Source organism: Bufo gargarizans, chromosome 7, assembly GCF_014858855.1.
Source record: "Bufo gargarizans isolate SCDJY-AF-19 chromosome 7, ASM1485885v1, whole genome shotgun sequence".
Classification (NCBI taxonomy): Eukaryota; Metazoa; Chordata; class Amphibia; order Anura; family Bufonidae; genus Bufo; species Bufo gargarizans.
In genome coordinates this window covers 172,181,926-172,207,128 of record NC_058086.1, presented here as the reverse complement: position 1 = coordinate 172,207,128, position 25,203 = coordinate 172,181,926, and the positions used below count along the sequence as shown (strand labels likewise).

Here is a 25,203-nt window from a genome sequence, read left to right as displayed (position 1 = left end):
CCCCCCCCCCCCTCGCACACACACACACTCCTTCTTTCACAGCTGAGGGTTTGTTTCATTTGTATCCAGACAAGCCTCTATGCAGCAGCAGAAACCTCTCTCCTGTCCTTATGGTTTGTTACAATGTATCAGTCTGGAGTCCAGGCTGTTTATATCACACAGGATTGTCTACACTGGATACATTGTAACAGACCCTCAGCTGTGAGAAGTGGTTTCCTCCGGCCTTTCTATGTGCAGGACTGTGGCGGGTGGGATGGAGATGACGTCTTCTAACCTCTGTTGATCTTCGCCTCCCCAGGAGGAGACGTGAGTTCCTCAACCTGAACATATCTCAGCTGCTCGCCAATGAAGGGATAGACTCCAATCTGCTGGTGCCCCGGAGCGGTGACCCCAGCGACCTTCCCTGCACCCCGAATAGCAGCGGACAGCTTCTCCCTCCATATCTACCTCTGGAGGTAACTTACAGACACTACTGCAGGCAGTGCCAACCATACAGGCCGACCGGCCATGTGCCCTGGGGAGGGTTAGATCCACATTACATGACGCTGGAGGTCAATCGGTGCTGTATGTAGACGTGCTGATCCGCACGTATCCTGTACAGTACCCGCTGTCCCTGCTGCAATATCCACATCCAGAATTACAGGACTAGTACTTACACAGGCAGAGCAGCAGGACGGGGTAACGCTGCAAATGTCATTGCTTCATATTCTGTTAACAGGTTTTTGATAATGAAGAATTTGATGTTCGGACCTCGACTGATTGGCTGAGTCTAGGATATGACGAGGGGTCGAGTGTGAGAAAACCTGTGCCGGGGCAAGCACTTCTTCCAGTAGATGACGTCCTAGGACACGGTAAGTGACCACATTGTGAAGTGTTGTGTGAATATGACACTACTACTTGTCCTGTACTTATCCTGAGTTACATCCTGTATTATCCTCCAGAGCTGCACTCACTATTCTGCTGGTGCAGTCACTGTGTACATACATTACTTATCCTGTACTGATCCTGAGTTACAGCCTGTATTATACTCCAGAGCTGCACTCACTATTCTGCTGGTGCAGTCACTGTGTACATACATTACTTATCCTGTACTGATCCTGAGTTACATCCTGTATTATACTCCAGAGCTGCACTCACTATTCTTCTGGTGCAGTCACTGTGCACATACATTACTTATCCTGTACTGATCCTGAGTTACATCCTGTATTATACTCCAGAGCTGCAGTCACTATTCTGCTGGTGCAGTCACTGTGTACATACATTACTTATCCTGTACTGATCCTGAGTTGCATCCGGTATTATACTCCAGAGCTGCACTCACTATTCTGCTGGTGCAGTCACTGTGTACATACATTACTTATCCTGTACTGATCCTGAGTTACATCCTGTATTATACTCCAGAGCTGCACTCACTATTCTGCTGGTGCAGTCACTGTGCACATACATTACTTATCCTGTACTGATCCTGAGTTACATCCTGTATTATACTCCAGAGCTGCATCCCCTATTCTGCTGGTGCAGTCACTGTGTACATACATTACTTATCCTGTACTGATCCTGAGTTGCATCCGGTATTATACTGCAGAGCTGCACTCACTATTCTGCTGGTGCAGTTGCTGTGTACATACATTACTTATCCTGTACTGATCCTGAGTTACATCCTGTATTATACTCCAGAGCTGCACTCACTATTCTGCTGGTGCAGTCACTGTGTACATACATTACTGATCCTGTACTAATCCTGAGTTACATCCTGTATTATACTCCAGAGCTGCACTCACTATTCTGCTGGTGCAGACACTGTGTACATACATTACTTATCCTGTACTGATCCTGAGTTACATCCTGTATTATACTCCAGAGCTGCACTCACTATTCTGCTGGTGCAGACACTGTGTACATACATTATTTATCCTGTACTGATCCTGAGTTACATCCTGTATTATACTCCAGAGCTGCACTCACTATTCTGCTGGTGCAGACACTGTGTACATACATTACTTATCCTGTACTGATCCTGAGTTATATCCTGTATTATCCTCCAGAGCTGCACTCCCTATTCTGCTGGTGCAGTCACTGTGTACATACATTACTTATCCTGTACTGATCCTGAGTTACATCCTGTATTATACTCCAGAGCTGCACTCACTATTCTGCTGGTGCAGACACTGTGTACATACTTTACTTATCCTGTACTGATCCTGAGTTACATCCTGTATTATACTCCAGAGCTGCACTCCCTATTCTGCTGGTGCAGTCACTGTGTACATACATTACTTATCCTGGAATGATCCTGAGTTACATCCTGTATTATACTCCAGAGCTGCACTCACTATTCTGCTGGTGCAGTCACTGTGTACATACATTACTTATCCTGTACTGATCCTGAGTTACATCCTGTATTATACTCCAGAGCTGCAGTCACTATTCTGCTGGTGCAGTCACTGTGTACATACATTACTTATCCTGTACTGATCCTGAGTTGCATCCGGTATTATACTCCAGAGCTGCACTCACTATTCTGCTGGTGCAGTCACTGTGTACATACATTACTTATCCTGTACTGATCCTGAGTTACATCCTGTATTATACTCCAGAGCTGCACTCACTATTCTGCTGGTGCAGTCACTGTGCACATACATTACTTATCCTGTACTGATCCTGAGTTACATCCTGTATTATACTCCAGAGCTGCATCCCCTATTCTGCTGGTGCAGTCACTGTGTACATACATTACTTATCCTGTACTGATCCTGAGTTGCATCCGGTATTATACTGCAGAGCTGCACTCACTATTCTGCTGGTGCAGTTGCTGTGTACATACATTACTTATCCTGTACTGATCCTGAGTTACATCCTGTATTATACTCCAGAGCTGCACTCACTATTCTGCTGGTGCAGTCACTGTGTACATACATTACTTATCCTGTACTGATCCTGAGTTACATCCTGTATTATACTCCAGAGCTGCACTCACTATTCTGCTGGTGCAGACACTGTGTACATACATTACTTATCCTGTACTGATCCTGAGTTACATCCTGTATTATACTCCAGAGCTGCACTCACTATTCTGCTGGTGCAGACACTGTGTACATACATTACTTATCCTGTACTGATCCTGAGTTATATCCTGTATTATCCTCCAGAGCTGCACTCCCTATTCTGCTGGTGCAGTCACTGTGTACATACATTACTTATCCTGTACTGATCCTGAGTTACATCCTGTATTATACTCCAGAGCTGCACTCACTATTCTGCTGGTGCAGTCACTGTGTACATACATTACTTATCCTGTACTGACCCTGAGTTACATCCTGTATTATACTCCAGAGCTGCACTCACTATTCTGCTGGTGCAGTCACTGTGTACATACATTACTTATCCTGTACTGATCCTGAGTTATATCCTGTATTATCCTCCAGAGCTGCACTCCCTATTCTGTGTACAGTTTTGTGATGTGGGATATCTGCCCCCACTTTCCTGCTCGGTAGTTGAGCTGTTTTGGGGTCTGTGTCTGGATTTTCGGACTCGCAGTTCTCGGATATGTCAGGCTGTCTCAGGTTAACCCCTTAGTTTCTGGATTTTACAGTTTTTCTGCAATTTTTACTTTCTTGTAGAAGATCCAAAGAACCCGCAGTTGGAGTATAAATGGTGTAACGTCGGCGTCCTGGAACACGATGAGCAGAAGAAGCTTTACTTAGTCCAGAAGTCCACAGGCACCCGGCTCCTGACCGCCGGAGACTGCAGAGCGCCGCACACAGGTGCTGGGGGGTATTACACCGCATGCTATCAGATACATAAACTCCGCAGTTTGCAGTAAGCAGCAGCCCGTATTCCGGTTTTCGTCATATTTTCCGCTCGCCACATGAGCCTTCCAATTTCAATCTATAACATTTCTGCACACCTTGTATTAAAAATCACTGCTTACTGTCAGTGAATGAGAAAGCTGGAGACTGAAACCCATCCTAACCTAAAGCTTCTCATAGCCGAGGATGTGTTACAGTTGTACCCAGTCTAGAAATTCCTCTGGATCCCAGACGGACACAGTTAACCGGCACTGATACATTGTAGCAATCCCTCAGCTGTGATGAGCATTAGATTAGGACAGGTCCTCAAGCTCTAAATGTAAAGTGGCATGTCCTGATTCATTGGCAGCAAGCAGAGATCTTGTAAATCCATAGTACAGCACAAAGCTGGGACTTCTTGCACAGAGGCCTCATTTACGGAATCAGCAGTTTTTGGATTATTTCTTTACGTATTTCCAGGGGCGTCCTCGCCGGCCTCCTTCCAGTACTGGGTTCCCCGGATCAGGCTGCTGTTTTGCGCTGAGAATCCACGTGTTTTTGTGCAGAGGATTGTTGCGGCCGACCGGCTGCGGAAGAAGACGGAAGCTCTGCTCCTGTACAACCTGTGTGTGGACTGTATGCCGGCAGCAGGGAGCCGCCAGATCACAGCGGAGTGCCTCAGCAGGATGAAGCAGCGGCTGCTGAGCACAGCGCGCCTGAGGAAGGGCGACCAGTACGTATGTCCTCTGCACGCAGCGAGCGCGGCCCCGTGTACCAGACAGGAGCCCAGGGAGAGTCCGGCTGCTCCTGGGCGCAGGCATGGGAGTGAAGCAGAGGAGCTCTGCATGAAATCAGCATGGCGGGGTGCGTCCATAGGACGGATCATACACCCCCCAGAAGTGCCAGTGACGGGTCCGATCAAATATTACCTATATCTATCTTCCAGGAAGCCGGGTGACAACCACAGAGGCTCCCGTTTCTGTTCCTGCTGGGGTTGTCACCCAACCTTTCCATAGTAGCGGAGTGACGGACCCTGCAGGACACTAGTAAAGCTGGGTGACCCCGACTGAGGGCTCCGCTGGGCCGCACCATTTTTGCTGAAATTTAGCGATTCCCTTGTCTTTTCCTCCCAGCATGCATCACCAGCTGGAGCGTCTCGAACTGGAGATCGGCCTGGACTATGAACGCGCCATGAACAAGCTCGTGTTTGACCAACTCGTCTCCTCCAGACCCCAGGCGTTTCCTCATGTTACTCTCCCAGACAGAGCCGAGGACGGGGTCCCGAGCAAAGGTGCAAAACTGTAGGGCTTTAAATGTAACGTTCCCCACCTCTCTGATCGTGTTTCGCTTCTTCAGCAGTATCAAGAGCTCTGCATACTGTCAGCGAATGAAAACTTTCTTGTACAGACCTCGTTTTTCTTCAGGGCTTTGTTACTGTTGTATCCAGTCCGGGACATCCCGGGCATCAGACCCTTACATGTTTCCTGCACTGATACATTGTAACAAACTGTCAGGATTTGACTTGATCATGTGTCTGGATACAATTGTAACAAACCCTCAGCTGTGAGACACTGGTCTTAGTTTTCCCCTCTGCGCTTCCGTAAGATCCGTCTGGGCGCATCTGTGGCAGTCCGTGAGCCTGGAGTAAAAACCACGCCAGATGCACATGTAAATAAATTTGCCGGAGCAGGAGGCCCCGCCCCTATCATGCCCAACTGGCGTACATGGCGCAGAACCGGCCACGCAACCAGACATTGTGTCACAGCCGGACGGCAGAGGGTATTTGCGACACTTTTCACGTGTTGCAGGTCCCTTAGTAAATCGGGGTTTTGGGCTCCGGTTTTTCCGTTTCATCCTCGTCTCTTGTTCATCGTAGGATTCGCTGATGTTCCCAATTATTCATTTGCCAAGAAGCGGGCCTCGTTCACGTTCACCACCCTGCTGACCAGGTCAGAGGTCATCACCTCCCTCTGCAAAGTGCGAACTGAATGCAGCAAGGCGTCCGCCATGTCTCTCTTTCATTCCACCCTGGCCAAGTGCGTCCGGCTGGAGGAGTTTGAGCAGACGCAGTCGCAGGCCTTCTCTCAGGTAACAGGAAACCTTCCATACATATTCCTTATGACAAGGGACAAGTGGCGCTCACAAGTGACATCACGCCTTGTTCTCCAGTCACATCCAGAGCTGCATTCACAGTGCTAATGGCCGTCACTTGTAGTCACCCACAATGCACTGCACTGAATTCAGACTGTGGAACTGGGGGAAATAGAAGACAAGTTCTGCAGATTTCTACTCCTCACCATTTACAATACTGCTACTTGCTGTCAGTGAATGGTACGTTCATTCCTTACTCTCAGAAGCCGGAAATCCGCCCTGATAACGTGCAGCTTACACAGGGCTCGTCACAGTGTACCAGACCGCTACATATAGGATTTCAGCCTCTGAGTTGAAACAATACAAGTATACATTCACTGACAATAAGCAGAGATTGTGAAAGCTGCAACCAAAAGTGAGTTGGAAAGTTGCAGAATGTTTCATTATACAGTAAATAAACATTACTTACAGAAGACTGACCCGGCCCTTTAAGACGCTGGACCCTTGGTGATGGCGGTGATATCCTAGAGGGCGCCTGGGCATCAGGTGGTGCCTGGAGGTGTGAGCGCCTGTCCGCGAGGCAGATCTCATGGTCTTCCACTCATCTTTCTCTAGGTCCAGTTGTTCCTGAAGGACAGCTGGGTCAGCACCCTGAAGAACGCCGTTCGCAGCAGCCTGAGGGACGTGGGGAAAGGTTGGTACGACCTCAGCGAGTGTAACTGGGAGGTGTACCACATGTCCAAACTCCGGCAGCTGATGGAACTCATCAAGTTCAACCTGCAGGACTCTCTGCGCTTCCTGGTACAAGATTCCATCGTCAGCTTCACCCAGTTCATATTAGATGCGTGTTACAGCGTCTTATCGTGTCCTGAGGAGCTGGACTGGGGCGGTGACCTCATCAACAGCCCATACAAGTAAGAGGCCAAGTGCCGCAGCTAGAGCTTCCTTTCTATCCACCCATCCTACAAGTTCCACCTCGAATTTGTCACTGTATATACATTGCATTACTAGTCTTATATTGTCCCCCAGAGCTGCACTCACTGTTCTGCTGGTGCAGTCACTGTGTACATACATTACTTATCCTGTACTGATCCTGAGTTACATCCTGTATTATACTCCAGAGCTGCGCTCACTATTCTGCTGGTGCAGTCACTGTGTACATGCATTACTTATCCTGTACTGATCCTGAGTTACATCCTGTATTATACTCCAGAGCTGCACTCACTATTCTGCTGGTGCAGTCTCTGTGTACATACATTACTTATCCTGTACTGATCTTGAGTTACATCCTGTATTATACTTCAGAGCTGCACTCACTGTTCTGCTGGTGCAGTCACTGTGTACATACATTACTTATCCTGTACTGATCCTGAGTTACATCCTGTATTATACTCCAGAGCTGCACTCACTATTCTGCTGGTGCAGTCACTGTGTATATACATTACTTATCCTGTACTGATCCTGAGTTACACCCTGTATTATACTCCAGAGCTGCACTCACTATTCTGCTGGTGCAGTCACTGTGTACATACATTACTTATCCTGTACTGATCCTGAGTTACATCCTGTATTATACTCCAGAGCTGCACTCACTATTCTGCTAGCTATTGGAAACAGTCAGTAAGTTTGTGAACAGGCAGCTTCGCTGAGCTCAGAGTAAGTGGGGGTACTTCTTATTCCCTTGTCACTGTTTCTGAGCTGCAGTTTGTATTATGCTCTGGAGGATGTTCCCATCCTCTCCGGATCGGTCAGCGGTTCGGCAGGGGATCTCCTCTGTGTGTTATATCTTCTGATCTGATGTATGAGGTGGATTTGATGTTTCTGTCTCCTTCTCCATTGAAGACCTCGGAGAAATCCGATATTCCTGCTGGACTTGGTTCTGGACGGCTCCGGGGCCCACTTCAGCACTCCGCTGGAGAACTTTGAGAGTGCGCTCGTGACTTTGTTCGATAAAGGGATCCTGGCTACTCACAGCGTCCCCCAACTGGAGAAGGTGAGTGCTGCTTTACGTCTGTCCAGAGGGAGTGGGGGGGTGTAAAGTAGTCACAGCCCCGCCCCCTGTTACTGGATGAACACTCCTGAGTCTGAGCCTCTGATGCTTTGCCCTTTTTCTTTTGCACATGCTCAGTTTGTGCTGGAGGACCTCTTCATTAGTGGCACTCCGCTGCTGGAGTCTGTCGGTCTGCATGAACCCGCGGTGGAGGAGCTGCGTAATAACATCCGCACGGCCATATGTAAAGCTTTGATACCACTGAAAGCCTACGCAAAACAGTACGAGAAGTACCTGGACCTCAACAACACGGACGTGGAGACTTACATGAAGTGAGTGCGGTCAGGGGCGGATAAGGGGGGCACCAGAGGTTATCGTATGGAGACAGGGCAGATAAAAGCCTTCGCGGAGTCAGTCGTGCAGTATATAGGACTTTCTGATTTGTCCTGCTTGCTCTATACACGTGAGTCGCTCGGTGCACATCACACACAAACGGCGCCATTTTTGCCCCCTGAGTGTAACCATAGTGTGGGTTTCTCTGCAGAGCCTTCCGAGCAAAGAACCCCACAGCGCCAGAGGTGAGACGAGCGGCCGAGGAGCATCTGCTAGAGAAGGAACGCCTGGACAACGCGCTTCCCAACTCGATCATAGTCGGCCCCTTCCAGATCAACATAGAAGGGGTGAAGCAGAATCTGTCCCGGAAAAGAAAGGCCCTGTCCAACGCCCTGCTGGAGTTATTCGCCAAGAACGTGCACAAGGAGGTGGAGGAGGTAGCGTCCATCCCACTAGCTCCACTTTTACATGCACACTTCTGCTGGACTCTTTTCTGTTTGCACCCCTTGCGGTTCCGTTCCTGTACGGGGGAAGCTTTGCTGTATTGCATTTTGGGTGACGCAGTAAATGCGGTAGTAGAGAAATGTGTTTCGGCTTATTTCGGCCTCTAATCCTGTCTCCTCATTGCCTTTCCCAGATTTCAGAGCAGTTCCGAGCCATCAGTCGCAAACTGTACGACAAGCCAAATAGTGTTGAAGAGCTGACTGATCTGCGGGAGTGGATGAAGGGGGTACCCGAGCAGATCAAATCTCTGGAGGTGAGACCCCTCGAATGTGTAATTTACACTCATGTTTCACCAGCACCAATATTTGCATGACATTGCTGATCACCCAGAGCCTCCATGTGCATTAGACCTGGCTGGAAAAATCCTGCCGAATCGCCACATCTGCATCAGCACAGAGCCCCCCCCTTCATCATTTATTACATAGATATGGAGCACAGACTGTGGCCCCTGGAATTCCCCTTCTGAACTATACAGTGACTTACCTATGTATGTGTCTTGGCTTCTCTTTATTTCAGGAGCAAATAGTAAAAGTGCTCGGGGATTACGAGGTCATAGATGCCTTCTTCTACAGCTTGCCCCAGGAGGACTTCAGTGCCAAGTGAGTGCTCCAGTCCATACTATGTCTAAGTCCTGCTCAAAATGATGGGATCTTACTCCGCACCTCCTATTGTTCCGTGGTTAGGTGGTTCGTCATTGCCTGGCCCCATAAGGTATTGACAACTATGGAAACCTTGCGGGAGCAACACCTGGAAGATGAGGAGAGATTCCGTAAAATCCAGGTTATGGACCAGAACAACTTCTTGGAGAGACTGGACACCTTGCAGGTGAGTACAGCCTGGATGCTCCTGTGTCTCTCTGGTTCATGAGATGATGGGTAATCTGCCGCCTATGAAGACTTTGTGAACTGATTTGATATTAGTGGTTCATCTGATGGAACGGCAGACAGTCATCCACACGTTGATTCACACGCCGATTGGGTGCATCTTTTCTATTGCTGATATTTCCTTCACAATAATCGCCCTGTAATCTTCATCCTAAGATGGTTGTTGCCGGATTCTCCACCTACGTTGATATAAACCGCGCTCACGAGACCGCCAATGAGGTCCGACGGGTTCACAAGCAGCTTATAGAGTCTCAGCAGCTGGCTCAGCTCTACAACAACAGGGAGAGGCTCTTTGGCCTCCCAGTCACCAATGTAAGTATCTCACATGTCATCATCTTGTGACGTAACAGTAAGCTCCGCCCACATAACGGCGACTACCACGCTGATGTGGTGACCAGGCTCTTTTATTTTTACATCTGATAGTATGACAAGCTGGTAAGACTGGTGAAGGAATTCCAGCCCTTCCGAGACCTGTGGACCACTGTCTCCGACTGGATGCGCTGGTACGAGAGCTGGATGAACGACCCTCTTTCCACCATCGATGCGGAGCAGTTGGAAAAGAATGTAATGGAGTCTTATAAAAACATGCACAAGTGTGTAAAATATTTCCGAGACATTCCAGGTGGGATCACGTGTCTGGCCTCTTCTGCTCCCCCATGGAGCCGCATTAACCTCCATAGCAGTCTTATGTAATTCCACCTTCCTTCCGCAGCCTGCCAGGAGGTGGCCCAGGACATCAAAGGACGAATTGAAAAGTTTAAGCCCTATATCCCATTAATACAAGGTCTGCGAAACCCCGGGATGAGGAACCGGCACTGGGAGATTTTATCTGAACAGATAAAGATAAACGTCAAACCCAAGTCCAACCTCAACTTCACTCGCTGCCTGGAGATGAAGCTCCAAGACCACATCGAAAGCATCGCCAAGGTGGCCGAGATCGCAGGGAAGGAATTCTCCATTGAGCAGGTGATCTCGCTGAGACGGTTTCGCTCTCTCTCTCTCTCTCTTTATATACATTGAACTTTATTTAACATGACATTTTTTTCAGGCTCTGGACAAGATGGAGGGAGAGTGGTCTTCAGTTCTGTTCAATGTCCTGCCCTATAAAGAGACAGGGACGTTTATCCTGAAGAGCCCAGAAGAAGCCTCTCAGTTGTTAGATGACCACATTGTCATGACCCAAAGCATGTCCTTCTCTCCCTACAAGAAGCCTTTCGAAGATCGGATCAGCACCTGGGAGAGCAAACTCCGACTGACCCAGGTGATGTAATGGGAGGCTTCACTGTGACTGATGACATCACTGAGCCTGGCATGGTGACATCTGTTATGTGCAAGGTTCAGGCTAAAAGTGAAGTAGTGGAAATCTGGGGGCTTCTTGTTATTTATTGAAGGAAAATTCCAATAGTCTGGCATTATTAGGACTTTCAGATATTGCAAATGATAAGGCACCTATACATACATCTGTCTATTCAGCTCCACTTTGGTGGCTCCTGAGGGTTCTGGTCAAGTCTCCAGTTTTCACCCTGATCTTCAGGTGGCATCATAGACCCTTTATGGAGAGTCCAAGAGCTTGAAATGCTGAACTATCAGGATAATAAACTGCTGTCTGCTTCCCTTAGGATGTGTTGGAGGAATGGCTGACCTGCCAGCGCTCCTGGCTCTACCTGGAACCCATCTTCAGCTCAGATGACATTAACAGACAACTGCCGGTGGAAAGTAAACGCTACCAGACCATGGAGAGGACCTGGAGGAAAATCATGCGCAATGCAGAAGAGAATAAACAGGTGTGAGCAGGACTGGAAGGGGGATAGGACTGGAGGGGGATAGGACTGGAAGGGGGATAGGACTGGAAGGGGGGTAGGACTGGAAGGGGGGTAGGACTGGAGGGGGGTAGGACTGAAAGGGGGGGATAGGACTGAAAGGGGGATAGGACTGAAAGGGGGATAGGACTGGAAGGGGGATAGGACTGGAGGGGGGATAGGACTGGAGGGGGGTAGGACTGGAGGGGGGTAGGACTGGAGGGGGGATAGGACTGGAAGGGGGATAGGACTGGAAGGGGGATAGGACTGGAAGGGGGATAGGACTGGAGGGGGGATAGGACTGGAAGGGGGATAGGACTGGAAGGGGGATAGGACTGGAGGGGGGATAGGACTGGAAGGGGGATAGGACTGGGGGGGGATAGGACTGGAGGGGGGGGACTGGAGGGGGGATAGGACTGGAAGGGGGATAGGACTGGAGGGGGGATAGGACTGGAGGGGGGATAGGACTGGAGGGGGGGGGTAGGACTGGAGGGGGGATAGGACTGGAACGGGGCTAGGACTGGAACGGGGCTAGGACTGGAGGGGGGAGCAGGACTAGAGGGCAAAGCAGGGCCAAAGCGTGGAGCTGGGCCAGAGGAGGGAGCAGAACTGGAGTGCCATCATAGGAAACATGGGCTTTGATAGTGCGGAAGTATATACGGACAACAGCTCTGTAGGAAATCACATGGACACCTCCCTCTCCACCAGAACTACATTGTGTAAACCACAAGACTTTTTTTTCCACAATGATCATTATATATGGAGATCATTACATACATGAGCTGAGCCCTGTCCTCGGGCACATAGGGATCTAACTCACTATTTTTCTCCAGGTCATTTCCTTGTGCCCCGATCCTCGTCTCCTGGAAAGTCTTAGAGAATGCAACAAACTGCTGGAACTGGTGCAAAAGGGACTCAGTGAATATCTGGAGACTAAGAGAGGAGCATTCCCCAGGTGAGAAAACATGAGCCTTGTGGTGAGCGCCTGAGCATTAAACTGAGCACCTGAGCATTAAACTGAGCGTCTGAGCATTAAACGGAGTGACTGAGCATTATACTGAGCGTTAAACTGAGCACCTGAGCATTAAACTGAGCGTCTGAGCATTAAACTGAGTGACTGAGCATTATACTGAGCGTTATACTAAGCACCTGAGCATTAAACTGAGCGCCTGAGCATTATACTGAGTGTTATACTAAGCACCTGAGCATTAAACTGAGCACCTGAGCATTAAACTGAGCGTCTGAGCATTAAACTGAGTGACTGAGCGTTAAACTGAGCACCTAAGCATTAAACTGAGCGTCTGAGCATTATACTGAGTGTTATACTGAGTGACTGAGCATTATACTGAGTGTTATACTAAGCACCTGAGCATTATACTGAGTGACTGAGCATTATACTGAGCATTATACTGAGTGACTGAGCATTATACTGAGTGTTATACTGAGTGCCTGAGCATTATACTGAGTGTTATACTGAGCACCTGAGCATTATACTGAGTGACTGAGCATTATACTGAGCATTATACTGAGTGACTGAGCATTATACTGAGCATTAAACTGAGCGTCTGAGCATTAAACTGAGCACCTGAGCATTAAACCGAGTGACTGAGCATTATACTGAGTGTTATACTAAGCACCTGAGCATTAAACTGAGCGCCTGAGCATTATACTGAGTGTTATACTAAGCACCTGAGCATTAAACTGAGCACCTGAGCATTAAACTGAGCGTCTGAGCATTAAACTGAGTGACTGAGCGTTAAACTGAGCGTCTGAGCATTAAACTGAGCGTCTGAGCATTATACTGAGTGTTATACTAAGCACCTGAGCATTAAACTGAGCGCCTGAGCATTATACTGAGTGACTGAGCATTATATTGAGTGTTATACTGAGCGCCTGAGCATTAAACTGAGCACCTGAGCATTATACTGAGTGACTGAGCATTATACTGAGTGTTATACTGAGCGCCTGAGCATTATACTGAGTGTTATACTGAGCACCTGAGCATTATACTGAGTGACTGAGCATTATACTGAGTGTTATACTGAGTGACTGAGCATTATACTGAGTGTTATACTAAGCACCTGAGCATTAAACTGAGCGCCTGAGCATTATACTGAGTGTTATACTGAGCGCCTGAGCATTATACTGAGTGTTATACTGAGCACCTGAGCATTATACTGAGTGACTGAGCATTATACTGAGTGTTATACTGAGCACCTGAGCATTATACTGAGTGTTATACTGAGCGCCTGAGCATTATACTGAGTGTTATACTGAGCGCCTGAGCATTATACTGAGTGACTGAGCATTATACTGAGTGTTATACTGAGCACCTGAGCATTATACTGAGTGACTGAGCATTATACTGAGTGTTATACTGAGCGCCTGAGCATTATACTGAGTGTTATACTGAGCACCTGAGCATTATACTGAGTGTTATACTGAGCGCCTGAGCATTATACTGAGTGTTATACTGAGCGCCTGAGCATTATACTGAGTGACTGAGCATTATACTGAGTGTTATACTGAGCACCTGAGCATTATACTGAGCGCCTGAGCATTATACTGAGTGTTATACTGAGCACCTGAGCATTATACTGAGTGACTGAGCATTATACTGAGTGTTATACTGAGCACCTGAGCATTATACTGAGTGTTATACTGAGCGCCTGAGCATTATACTGAGTGTTATACTGAGCACCTGAGCATTATACTAAGTGACTGAGCATTATACTGAGTGTTATACTGAGCGCCTGAGCATTATACTGAGTGACTGAGCATTATACTGAGTGTTATACTGAGTGACTGAGCATTATACTGAGTGTTATACTGAGCGCCTGAGCATTATACTGAGTGACTGAGCATTATACTGAGTGTTATACTGAGTGACTGAGCATTATACTGAGTGTTATACTGAGCACCTGAGCATTATACTAAGTGACTGAGCATTATACTGAGTGTTATACTGAGCGCCTGAGCATTATACTGAGTGTTATACTGAGCGCCTGAGCATTATACTGAGTGTTATACTGAGTGACTGAGCATTATACTGAGTGTTATACTGAGCACCTGAGCATTATACTGAGTGTTATACTGAGCGCCTGAGCATTATACTGAGTGTTATACTGAGCGCCTGAGCATTATACTGAGTGTTATACTGAGCGCCTGAGCATTATACTGAGTGTTATACTGAGTGACTGAGCATTATACTGAGTGTTATACTGAGCACCTGAGCATTATACTGAGTGACTGAGCATTATACTGAGTGTTATACTGAGTGACTGAGCATTATACTGAGTGTTATACTGAGTGACTGAGCATTATCCTGAGTGTTATACTAAGCACCTGAGCATTAAACTGAGCGCCTGAGCATTATACTGAGTGTTATACTGAGTGACTGAGCATTATACTGAGTGTTATACTGAGTGACTGAGCATTATACTGAGTGTTATACTGAGCACCTGAGCATTATACTGAGTGTTATACTGAGTGACTGAGCATTATACTGAGTGTTATACTGAGTGACTGAGCATTATACTGAGTGACTGAGCATTATACTGAGTGTTATACTGAGTGACTGAGCATTATACTGAGTGTTATACTGAGCGCCTGAGCATTATACTGAGTGTTATACTGAGTGACTGAGCATTATACTGAGTGTTATACTGAGTGACTGAGCATTATCCTGAGTGTTATACTGAGTGACTGAGCATTATACTGAGTGACTGAGCATTATACTGAGTGTTATACTGAGTGACTGAGCATTATACTGAGTGTTATACTGAGCGCCTGAGCATTATACTGAGTGTTATACTGAGTGACTGAGCATTATACTGAGTGTTATACTGAGCACCTGAGCATTATACTGAGTGACTGAGCATTATACTGAGTGTTATACTGAGTGACTGAGCATTATACTGAGTGTTATACTGAGTGACTGAGCATTATCCTGAGTGTTATACTAAGCACCTGAGCATTAAACTGAGCGCTTGAGCATTATACTGAGTGTTATACTGAGTGACTGAGCATTATACTGAGTGTTATACTGAGCACCTGAGCATTATACTGAGTGTTATACTGAGCACCTGAGCATTATACTGAGTGTTATACTGAGTGACTGAGCATTATACTGAGTGTTATACTGAGCACCTGAGCATTATACTGAGTGTTATACTGAGTGACTGAGCATTATACTGAGTGTTATACTGAGCACCTGAGCATTAGGCCCCATGCACACGGCCGTGTTTCACAGCCGTGTGCGGGCCGTGGAACCGCGGCCTGGATCCCTCCTGAGAGCAGGAGCGCACGGCGTCATTGGTTGCTATGACGCCGTGCGCTCCCTGCTGCCGCCGCAATACAGTAATACACTGGTATGATCTATGGTATGATCTATGCCATGGTTACTTAGAAATAGTACAACAGTAGAAGATTCATACTTACCTGCTTGCTGCTGCGATGTCTGTGACCGGCCGGGAGCTCCACCTACTGGTAAGTGAAAGGTCTGTGCGGCGCATTGCTAAAGGACTGTCACTTACCAGTAGGAGGAGCTCCCGGCCGGTCACAGACATCGCAGCAGCAAGCAGGTAAGTATGAATCTTCTACTGTTGTACTATTGCTAAGTAACCATGGCAACCAGGGCTGCAGTAGCTTCCTGGTTGCCATGGTTACCGATCGGAGCCCCAGCGATTAAACTGGGACTCCGATCGGAACTCCGCTGCCACCAATGATGGGGGGGGGGGGGAGCTTGATAAATGTGCCCCAGTGGTTATAACGTTATTGCCATGATAAGAACAGAGGGCTGACGATGCCAGAGTGCCAGACCCGCCATATGACACAGGCGAACCCTGCTAACTTATAATGGGGTCTGTCAGGTTCTAGCATGGTGGCCATCATTGGAATCTGGCAGCCCTGATCTCTTACAGGGGAATATGATAGTACAATTAACCCCTTTAGGTGCCGCACCTGAAGGGGTTAATTGTGCTATCATATCCCCCTGTAAGAGATCGGGTGCTGCCAGGCAGCAGGGGGCAGTCTTGTACAAAGTTTGTAGTGTATTCTAACCTGAAGCGTCCCCATCACCATGGGAACGCTTCTGTGTTAGAATATACTGTCGGAAATGAGTTTTCACGAAGTGAAAACTTAGATCAGAAAAAGCTTTTATGCAGACGGATCTTCGGATCCGTCTGTATGAAAGCAACCTACGGCCACGGATCACGGACACGGATGCCAATCTTGTGTGCATCCGTGTTCTTTCACGGACCCATTGACTTGAATGGGTCCGTGAACCGTTGTCCGTCAAAAAAATAGGACAGGTCATATTTTTTTGACGGACAGGAAACACGGATCACGGCCTCGGCTGCAAAACGGTGCATTTTCCGATTTTTCCACGGACCCATTGAAAGTCAATGGGTCCGCGAAAAAAAAAACGGAAAACGGCACAACAGCCACGGATGCACACAACGGTCGTGTGCATGAGGCCTTATACTGAGCACCTGAGCATTATACTGAGTGTTAGGCCTCATGCACACGACCGTTTTTTTTCACGGTCCGCAAAAACGGGGTCCGAGGGTCCGTGATCCGTGACCGTTTTTTCGTCCGTGGGTCTTCCTTGATTTTTGGAGGATCCACGGACATGAAAAAAAAGTCGTTTTGGCGTCCGCCTGGCCGTGCAGAGCCAAACGGATCCGTCCTGAATTACAATGCAAGTCAATGGGGACGGATCCGTTTGAAAATTGAGCCACAGTGTGTCATCTTCAAACGGATCCGTCCCCATTGACTTACATTATAAAGTCTGGACGGATCCGCTTGCCTCCGCACGGCCAGGCGGACACCCGAACATAACTTGAAGCGTCCCCATCACCATGGGAACGCCTCTACGTTAGAATATACTGTCGGATATGAGCTACTTCGTGAAACTCATTTCCGACAGTATATTCTAACACAGAGGCGTTCCCATGGTGATGGGGACGCTTCAGGTTAGAATACACTGCAAACTTGGTACAAGACTGCCCCCTACTGCCTGGCACCACCCGATCTCTTACAGGGGGATATGATAGCACAATTAACCCCGTCAGGTGCGGCACCTAAAGGGGTTAATTGTACTATCATATTCTCCTGTAAGAGATCAGGGCTGCCAGGCAGCAGGGGGCAGACCCCCCCCTCCCCAGTTTGAATATCGTTGGTGGCACAGTGTGCGCCCACCATCGCCCCCCCCCTTCCTCCCTCTATAGTTAAAAATCGTTGGTGGCACAGTGTGTGCCCACCATCGGCCCCCCCTCTCTCTATAGTAGTAACAACCATTGGTGGCAGTGTGCGGCCTCCCATTCCCCCCCCCCCCCATCATTGGTGGCAGCGGAGTTCCGATCGGAGTCCCAGTTTAATCGCTGGGGCTCCGATCGGTAACCATGGCAACCAGGAAGCTACTGCATCCCTGGTTGCCATGGTTACTTAGCAATAGTACAATTGTAGAAGATTCATACTTACCTGCTTGCTGCTGCGATGTCTGTGACCGGCCGGGAGCTCCACCTACTGGTAAGTGAAAGGTCTGTGCGGTGCATTGCTAAAGAACTGTCACTTACCAGTAGGAGGAGCTCCCGGCCGGTCACAGACATCGCAGCAGCAAGCAGGTAAGTATGAATCTTCTACTATTGTACTACTGCTAAGTAACCATGGCAACCAGGGCTGCAGTAGCTTCCTGGTTGCCATGGTTACCGATCGGAGCCCCAGCGATTAAACTGGGACTCCGATCGGAACTCCGCTGCCACCAATGATGGGGGGGGGGGGCGGAGATGGGAGGCCGCACACTGCCACCAATGGTTGTTACTACTATAGAGAGGGGGGGGGCCGATGGTGGGCGCACACTGTGCCACCAACGATTTTTAACTATAGAGGGAGGAAGGGGGGGGCGATGGTGGGCACACACTGTGCCACCAACGATTTTTAACTATAGAGGGAGGAAGGGGGGGCGATGGTGGGCACACACTGTGCCACCAACGATTTTTAACTATAGAGGGAGGAAGGGGGGGGGCGATGGTGGGCGCACACTGTGCCACCAACGATATTCAAACTGGGGAGGGGGGGGTCTGCCCCCTGCTGCCTGGCAGCCCTGATCTCTTACAGGAGAATATGATAGTACAATTAACCCCTTTAGGTGCCGCACCTGAAGGGGTTAATTGTGCTATCATATCCCCCTGTAAGAGATCGGGTGCTGCCAGGCAGCAGGGGGCAGTCTTGTACCAAGTTTGCAGTGTATTCTAACTAGAAGCGTCCCCATCACCATGGGAACGCTTCTGTGTTAGAATATACTGTCGGAAATGAGTTTTCACGAAGTGAAAACTTAGATCAGAAAAAGCTTTTATGCAGACGGATCTTCGGATCCGTCTGTATGAAAGCAACCTACGGCCACGGATCACGGACACGGATGCCAATCTTGTGTGCATCCGTGTTCTTTCACGGACCCATTGACTTGAATGGGTCCGTGAACCGTTGTCCGTCAAAAAAATAGGACAGGTCATATTTTTTTGACGGACAGGATACACGGATCACGGCCTCGGCTGCAAAACGGTGCATTTTCCGATTTTTCCACGGACCCATTGAAAGTCAATGGGTCCGCGAAAAAAAACTGAAAACGGCACAACGGCCACGGATGCACACAACGGTCGTGTGCATGAGGCCTTATACTGAGAACCTTGACATTATACAGAGGATCTGAGCATTATACTGAGTGTTATACTGAGTGACTGAGCATTATACTGAGTGTTATACTGAGCACCTGAGCATTATACTGAGTGTTATACTGAGCGCCTGAGCATTATACTGAGTGTTATACTGAGTGACTGAGCATTATACTGAGTGTTATACTGAGCACCTGAGCATTATACTGAGTGACTGAGCATTATACTGAGTGTTATACTGAGCACCTGAGCATTATACTGAGTGACTGAGCATTATACTGAGTGTTATACTGAGCGCCTGAGCATTATACTGAGTGTTATACTGAGTGACTGAGCATTATACTGAGTGTTATACTGAGTGACTGAGCATTATACTGAGAACCTTGACATTATACAGAGGATCTGAGCATTACACGGAGTGCCTGAGCATTATACTGAGCTGGGACCCCCACCGATCTTCAGAATGGGGACCTCGTATCCCATTTAGCCCCCCAAAATGAACGGATCGGCTAGTTGGGCATGCGCACTACTGCTCCATTCATGTCTGTGGGAGCTCCAGACGCAGTCGAGTGCTGTACTCAGCTATCTCTGTAGCCTCTGTAGAGTGGCAGCGTGCATGCCCGACTGTCCAATCTGTTCATTGTGGTGGGGTACAGGATTCCCATTCTGTTTATTGGTGGGCCCCAACGGTAGGACTCCCACTGATCTAATAGGTGGGGTAGGGGATAGCTTCAAGCAACCAGAATACCCCTTTAAAGCTGAAATCTTTGCCTTTTTCAGGTTCTACTTCCTTTCTGATGATGAACTCCTGGAAATCCTCTCCCAGACCAAGGATCCCACTGCCGTGCAGCCGCACTTACGCAAGTGCTTTGAGAATATTGCACGGGTGAGATTGTGGATCGGGACGGTTACTTGTTTATTGTGAACGCAGTTGAACGCCTGTTAATAATCTGTCTCGCATCACGCACCTTCCTCATCGTGGCCCCTTCAGGAGATCTCTCAGAGATAGTTACACCCCATATTCCATTAGTGTTAGGGCACTGGTACGATGTGAGACGTGTAGGTGAGGTCCGCTTACATCGTTGCTTCTTCCCTCCAGCTGTTGTTCCAGCCTGATCTACAGATCACTCACATGTACTCGGCTGAGGGCGAGGAGGTGCAGCTGTGCAGAGCCATCTACCCAACGGGCAATGTGGAGGACTGGTTACTGGAGGTGGAGAAGGTCATGAAGGCCAGTGTGCGAGATTACATAGAGAGATCTATAAAGGTCTATCCGGAGGTAAGGTTCATAGGAGTCCTGTTGTCTTCCATGTCTTCCTGACTTTGGCTTATTCCTAGCCTCTTATTTCCAGACTCCTCGTTCAGAGTGGGTGATGAACTGGCCGGGTCAGGTCACCATAGCCGGATGTCAGACATTTTGGACTAAAGAAGTGTCGGAGGCCTTGGAGGCTGGAGATCTGTCCACCAGGCTCTTTCCACAGCTGGAGGCTCAGGTCAGTGGGTTCCTGGTTTGAGCTAATCTCACACAGGGATGTGTAGGAGCTTCCAATATTCTGTGGATGAAGACGGTCTATGACTGAAGCACCGTATTTCCCAGCGTAGTTGTCGATTCCCCCGTGTGCTCATATCTTGTGACCCTCAAACATATTCCTACAGAATGGCCATTAAAGTTTGTCTCTTCCTGCAGCTCGGTGACCTTGTCGCTTTGGTCCGAGGTAAACTATCTCGAATGCAACGATCCATCCTCTCTGCCCTCATTGTGATTGAGGTTCACGCCAAAGATGTCGCCGCTCGCCTGATTGAGGAAAATGTCAGCAGCGTCAATGACTTTGAGTGGATATCCCAGCTCCGGTACGGTCACTGATACAAAAAAGAAGCAGTTTTTTCTTTCTTCCTGAAAGATTGCTTTGGGCAAGAGATTTTGCGTTCTGTTGACTCCACAGGAAATGTTGACAGTCTTTCCGTTAACTTGCAGGTATTACTGGAGCCGCGATGACCTGTATGTTAGAGCGGTCAATGCTGAGTTCCTATATGGCTATGAATACCTTGGAAATACAGGACGCCTGGTCATAACGCCGCTGACGGACAGGTACGCCTACCAAGTGATACAAGGGAAATACTATGGAAGGGCAGAACTGTAAGCAGAGGTCTCTTTGTCTTTGTAGGTGCTATTTGACACTCACTGGCGCCCTCCATTTAAAGTTTGGGGGCGCCCCTGCTGGACCCGCTGGAACAGGGAAGACGGAGACCACAAAAGACCTGGGGAAAGCTCTCGCAATCCAGACTGTTGTGTTCAACTGCTCTGACCAGCTGGACTTCATGGCCATGGGCAAGTTTTTCAAAGGATTAGCCAGGTGATTGCTGAAGATGAGATATTCATGTTTCACAGCAAGACAGGATGGTCTTATGTTACTGGTTTTGCCCCCCGTATGCCAATGTTGTCCATCTGTCTGCACAGCTCCGGAGCCTGGGCTTGCTTTGACGAATTCAATCGGATTGACATTGAGGTGCTGTCTGTGGTGGCCCAGCAGATCACCACAATCCAGAAGGCTCAGCAGCAACGTGTAAGAAAGCAGCTAGGGTCTATTTATGGAGTACTCGACTAGTAAAGGTCTGCTTAACAGGGCAGTGGTCGGGTAACATGGTAATATAGTTTGTAAGGCTGAAAAAGACCTCTGTCCATCCAGTTCTGTCTGTCAGCCTGCAAGTTGATCCAGAGTTGAATAGTCTTACAGCTCTTAAAGTAAAGAGTCCATAGTCTCACTGCTCTTACAGTATAGAGTCCACAGTCTCACCGCTCTTACAGTAAAGAGTCCATAGTCTCACCGCTCTTACAGTATAGAGTCCATAGTCTCACTGCTCTTACAGTAAAGAGCCCATAGTCTCACTGCTCTTACAGTATAGAGTCCATAGTCTCACTGCTCTTACAGTATAGAGTCCACAGTCTCACCGCTCTTACAGTATAGAGTCCACAGTCTCACCGCTCTTACAGTAAAGTCCATAGTCTCACTGCTCTTACAGTAAAGTCCACAGTCTCACCGCTCTTACAGTAAAGAGTCCATAGTCTCACCGCTCTTACAGTACAGAGTCCATAGTCTCACTGCTCTTACAGTACAGAGTCCATAGTCTCACTGCTCTTACAGTATAGAGTCCACAGTCTCACCGCTCTTACAGTAAAGTCCACAGTCTCACCGCTCTTACAGTAAAGAGTCCATAGTCTCACCGCTCTTACAGTACAGAGTCCATAGTCTCACTGCTCTTACAGTACAGAGTCCATAGTCTCACTGCTCTTACAGTAAAGAGTCCATAGTCTCACTGCTCTTACAGTAAAGAGTCCATAGTCTCACTGCTCTTACAGTAAAGAGTCCATAGTCTCACTGCTCTTACAGTAAAGAGTCCATAGTCTCACTGCTCTTACAGTAAAGAGTCCATAGTCTCACTGCTCTTACAGTAAAGAGTCCATAGTCTCACTGCTCTTACAGTAAAGAGTCCATAGTCTCACTGCTCTTACAGTAAAGAGTCCATAGTCTCACTGCTCTTACAGTAAGAGGTCCATAGTCTCACTGCTCTTACAGTAAGAGTCCATAGTCTCACTGCTCTTACAGTAAAGAGTCCATAGTCTCACTGCTCTTACAGTAAAGAGTCCACAGTCTCACTGCTCTTACAGTAAAGAGTCCATAGTCTCACTGCTCTTACAGTAAAGAGTCCATAGTCTCACTGCTCTTACAGTAAAGAGTCCATAGTCTCACTGCTCTTACAGTAAAGAGTCCACTAGTCTCACTGCTCTTACAGTAAAGAGTCCATAGTCTCACTGCTCTTACAGTAAAGAGTCCATAGTCTCACTGCTCTTACAGTAAAGAGTCCATAGTCTCACTGCTCTTACAGTAAAGAGTCCACTAGTCTCACTGCTCTTACAGTAAAGAGTCCTAGTCTCACTGCTCTTACAGTAAAGAGTCCCATAGTCTCACTGCTCTTACAGTACAGAGTCCATAGTCTCACTGCTCTTACAGTACAGAGTCCATAGTCTCACTGCTCTTACAGTAAAGAGTCCATAGTCTCACTGCTCTTACAGTAAAGAGTCCATAGTCTCACTGCTCTTACAGTACAGAGTCCATAGTCTCACTGCTCTTACAGTAAAGAGTCCATAGTCTCACTGCTCTTACAGTAAAGAGTCCATAGTCTCACTGCTCTTACAGTAAAGAGCCATAGTCTCACTGCTCTTACAGTAAAGAGTCCATAGTCTCACTGCTCTTACAGTAAGAGTCCATAGTCCTCACTGCTCTTACAGTAAAGAGTCCATAGTCTCACTGCTCTTACAGTAAAGAGTCCATAGTCTCACTGCTCTTACAGTAAGAGTCCATAGTCTCACTGCTCTAACAGTAAAGAGTCCCATAGTCTCACTGCTCTTACAGTAAAGAGTCCATAGTCTCACTGCTCTTACAGTAAAGAGTCCATAGTCTCACTGCTCTTACAGTAAAGAGTCCATAGTCTCACTGCTCTTACAGTAAAGAGTCCATAGTCTCACTGCTCTTACAGTAAGAGTCCATAGTCTCACTGCTCTTACAGTAAAGAGTCCATAGTCTCACTGCTCTTACAGTAAAGAAGTCCATAGTCTCACTGCTCTTACAGTAAAGAGTCCATAGTCTCACTGCTCTTACAGTAAAGAGTCCATAGTCTCACTGCTCTTACAGTAAAGAGTCCATAGTCTCACTGCTCTTACAGTAAAGAGTCCATAGTCTCACTGCTCTTACAGTAAAGAGTCCATAGTCTCACTGCTCTTACAGTAAAGAGTCCATAGTCTCACTGCTCTTACAGTAAAGAGTCCATAGTCTCACTGCTCTTACAGTAAAGAGTCCATAGTCTCACTGCTCTTACAGTACAGAGTCCATAGTCTCACTGCTCTTACAGTAAAGAGTCCATAGTCTCACTGCTCTTACAGTACAGAGTCCATAGTCTCACTGCTCTTACAGTAAGAGTCCATAGTCTCACTGCTCTTACAGTAAGAGTCCATAGTCTCACTGCTCTTACAGTATAGAGTCCATAGTCTCACTGCTCTTACAGTATAGAGTCCATAGTCTCACTGCTCTTACAGTATAGAGTCCATAGTCTCACTGCTCTTACAGTAGAGTCCATAGTCTCACTGCTCTTACAGTAAGAGTCCATAGTCTCACTGCTCTTACAGTAAGAGTCCATAGTCTCACTGCTCTTACAGTAAGAGTCCATAGTCTCACTGCTCTTACAGTAAGAGTCCATAGTCTCACTGCTCTTACAGTAAAGAGTCCATAGTCTCACTGCTCTTACAGTAAAGAGTCCATAGTCTCACTGCTCTTACAGTAAGAGTCCATAGTCTCACTGCTCTTACAGTAAGAGTCCATAGTCTCACTGCTCTTACAGTAAGAGTCCATAGTCTCACTGCTCTTACAGTAAGAGTCCATAGTCTCACTGCTCTTACAGTAAGAGTCCATAGTCTCACTGCTCTTACAGTAAGAGTCCATAGTCTCACTGCTCTTACAGTACAGAGTCCATAGTCTCACTGCTCTTACAGTAAAGAGTCCATAGTCTCACTGCTCTTACAGTAAAGAGTCCATAGTCTCACTGCTCTTACAGTAAAGAGTCCATAGTCTCACTGCTCTTACAGTAAAGAGTCCATAGTCTCACTGCTCTTACAGTAAAGAGTCCATAGTCTCACTGCTCTTACAGTAAAGAGTCCATAGTCTCACTGCTCTTACAGTAAAGAGTCCATAGTCTCACTGCTCTTACAGTAAAGAGTCCATAGTCTCACTGCTCTTACAGTAAGAGTCCATAGTCTCACTGCTCTTACAGTAAAGAGTCCATAGTCTCACTGCTCTTACAGTAAAGAGTCCATAGTCTCACTGCTCTTACAGTAAAGAGTCCATAGTCTCACTGCTCTTACAGTAAAGAGTCCATAGTCTCACTGCTCTTACAGTAAAGAGTCCATAGTCTCACTGCTCTTACAGTAAAGAGTCCATAGTCTCACTGCTCTTACAGTAAAGAGTCCATAGTCTCACTGCTCTTACAGTACAGAGCCATAGTCTCACTGCTCTAACAGTATAGTCTCATGCTCTTACAGTAAAGAGTCCATAGTCTCACTGCTCTTACAGTATAGAGTCCATAGTCTCA

General features: G+C 47.6%; 1 protein-coding gene across 1 annotated transcript in view; it reads left to right on the top strand.

The window, feature by feature from the left end:
- The first annotated feature begins 4,289 nt into the window (after positions 1 to 4,289).
- Positions 4,290 to 25,203, top strand: part of DNAH1 (dynein axonemal heavy chain 1) — a 45,221-nt gene continuing 24,307 nt past the window's right edge. The window contains 23 exon segments of the mRNA XM_044300865.1: positions 4,290 to 4,521; positions 4,922 to 5,079; positions 5,665 to 5,876; positions 6,495 to 6,793; positions 7,722 to 7,872; positions 8,008 to 8,201; positions 8,414 to 8,639; positions 8,840 to 8,959; positions 9,223 to 9,305; positions 9,390 to 9,531; positions 9,747 to 9,902; positions 10,014 to 10,212; positions 10,303 to 10,556; positions 10,639 to 10,851; positions 11,210 to 11,374; positions 12,223 to 12,344; positions 19,843 to 19,948; positions 20,162 to 20,341; positions 20,415 to 20,555; positions 20,750 to 20,913; positions 21,038 to 21,151; positions 21,228 to 21,416; positions 21,521 to 21,626. Coding sequence (XP_044156800.1) covers positions 4,427 to 4,521; positions 4,922 to 5,079; positions 5,665 to 5,876; positions 6,495 to 6,793; positions 7,722 to 7,872; positions 8,008 to 8,201; positions 8,414 to 8,639; positions 8,840 to 8,959; positions 9,223 to 9,305; positions 9,390 to 9,531; positions 9,747 to 9,902; positions 10,014 to 10,212; positions 10,303 to 10,556; positions 10,639 to 10,851; positions 11,210 to 11,374; positions 12,223 to 12,344; positions 19,843 to 19,948; positions 20,162 to 20,341; positions 20,415 to 20,555; positions 20,750 to 20,913; positions 21,038 to 21,151; positions 21,228 to 21,416; positions 21,521 to 21,626 — 3,789 coding nt within the window. The 5' untranslated portion in view covers positions 4,290 to 4,426.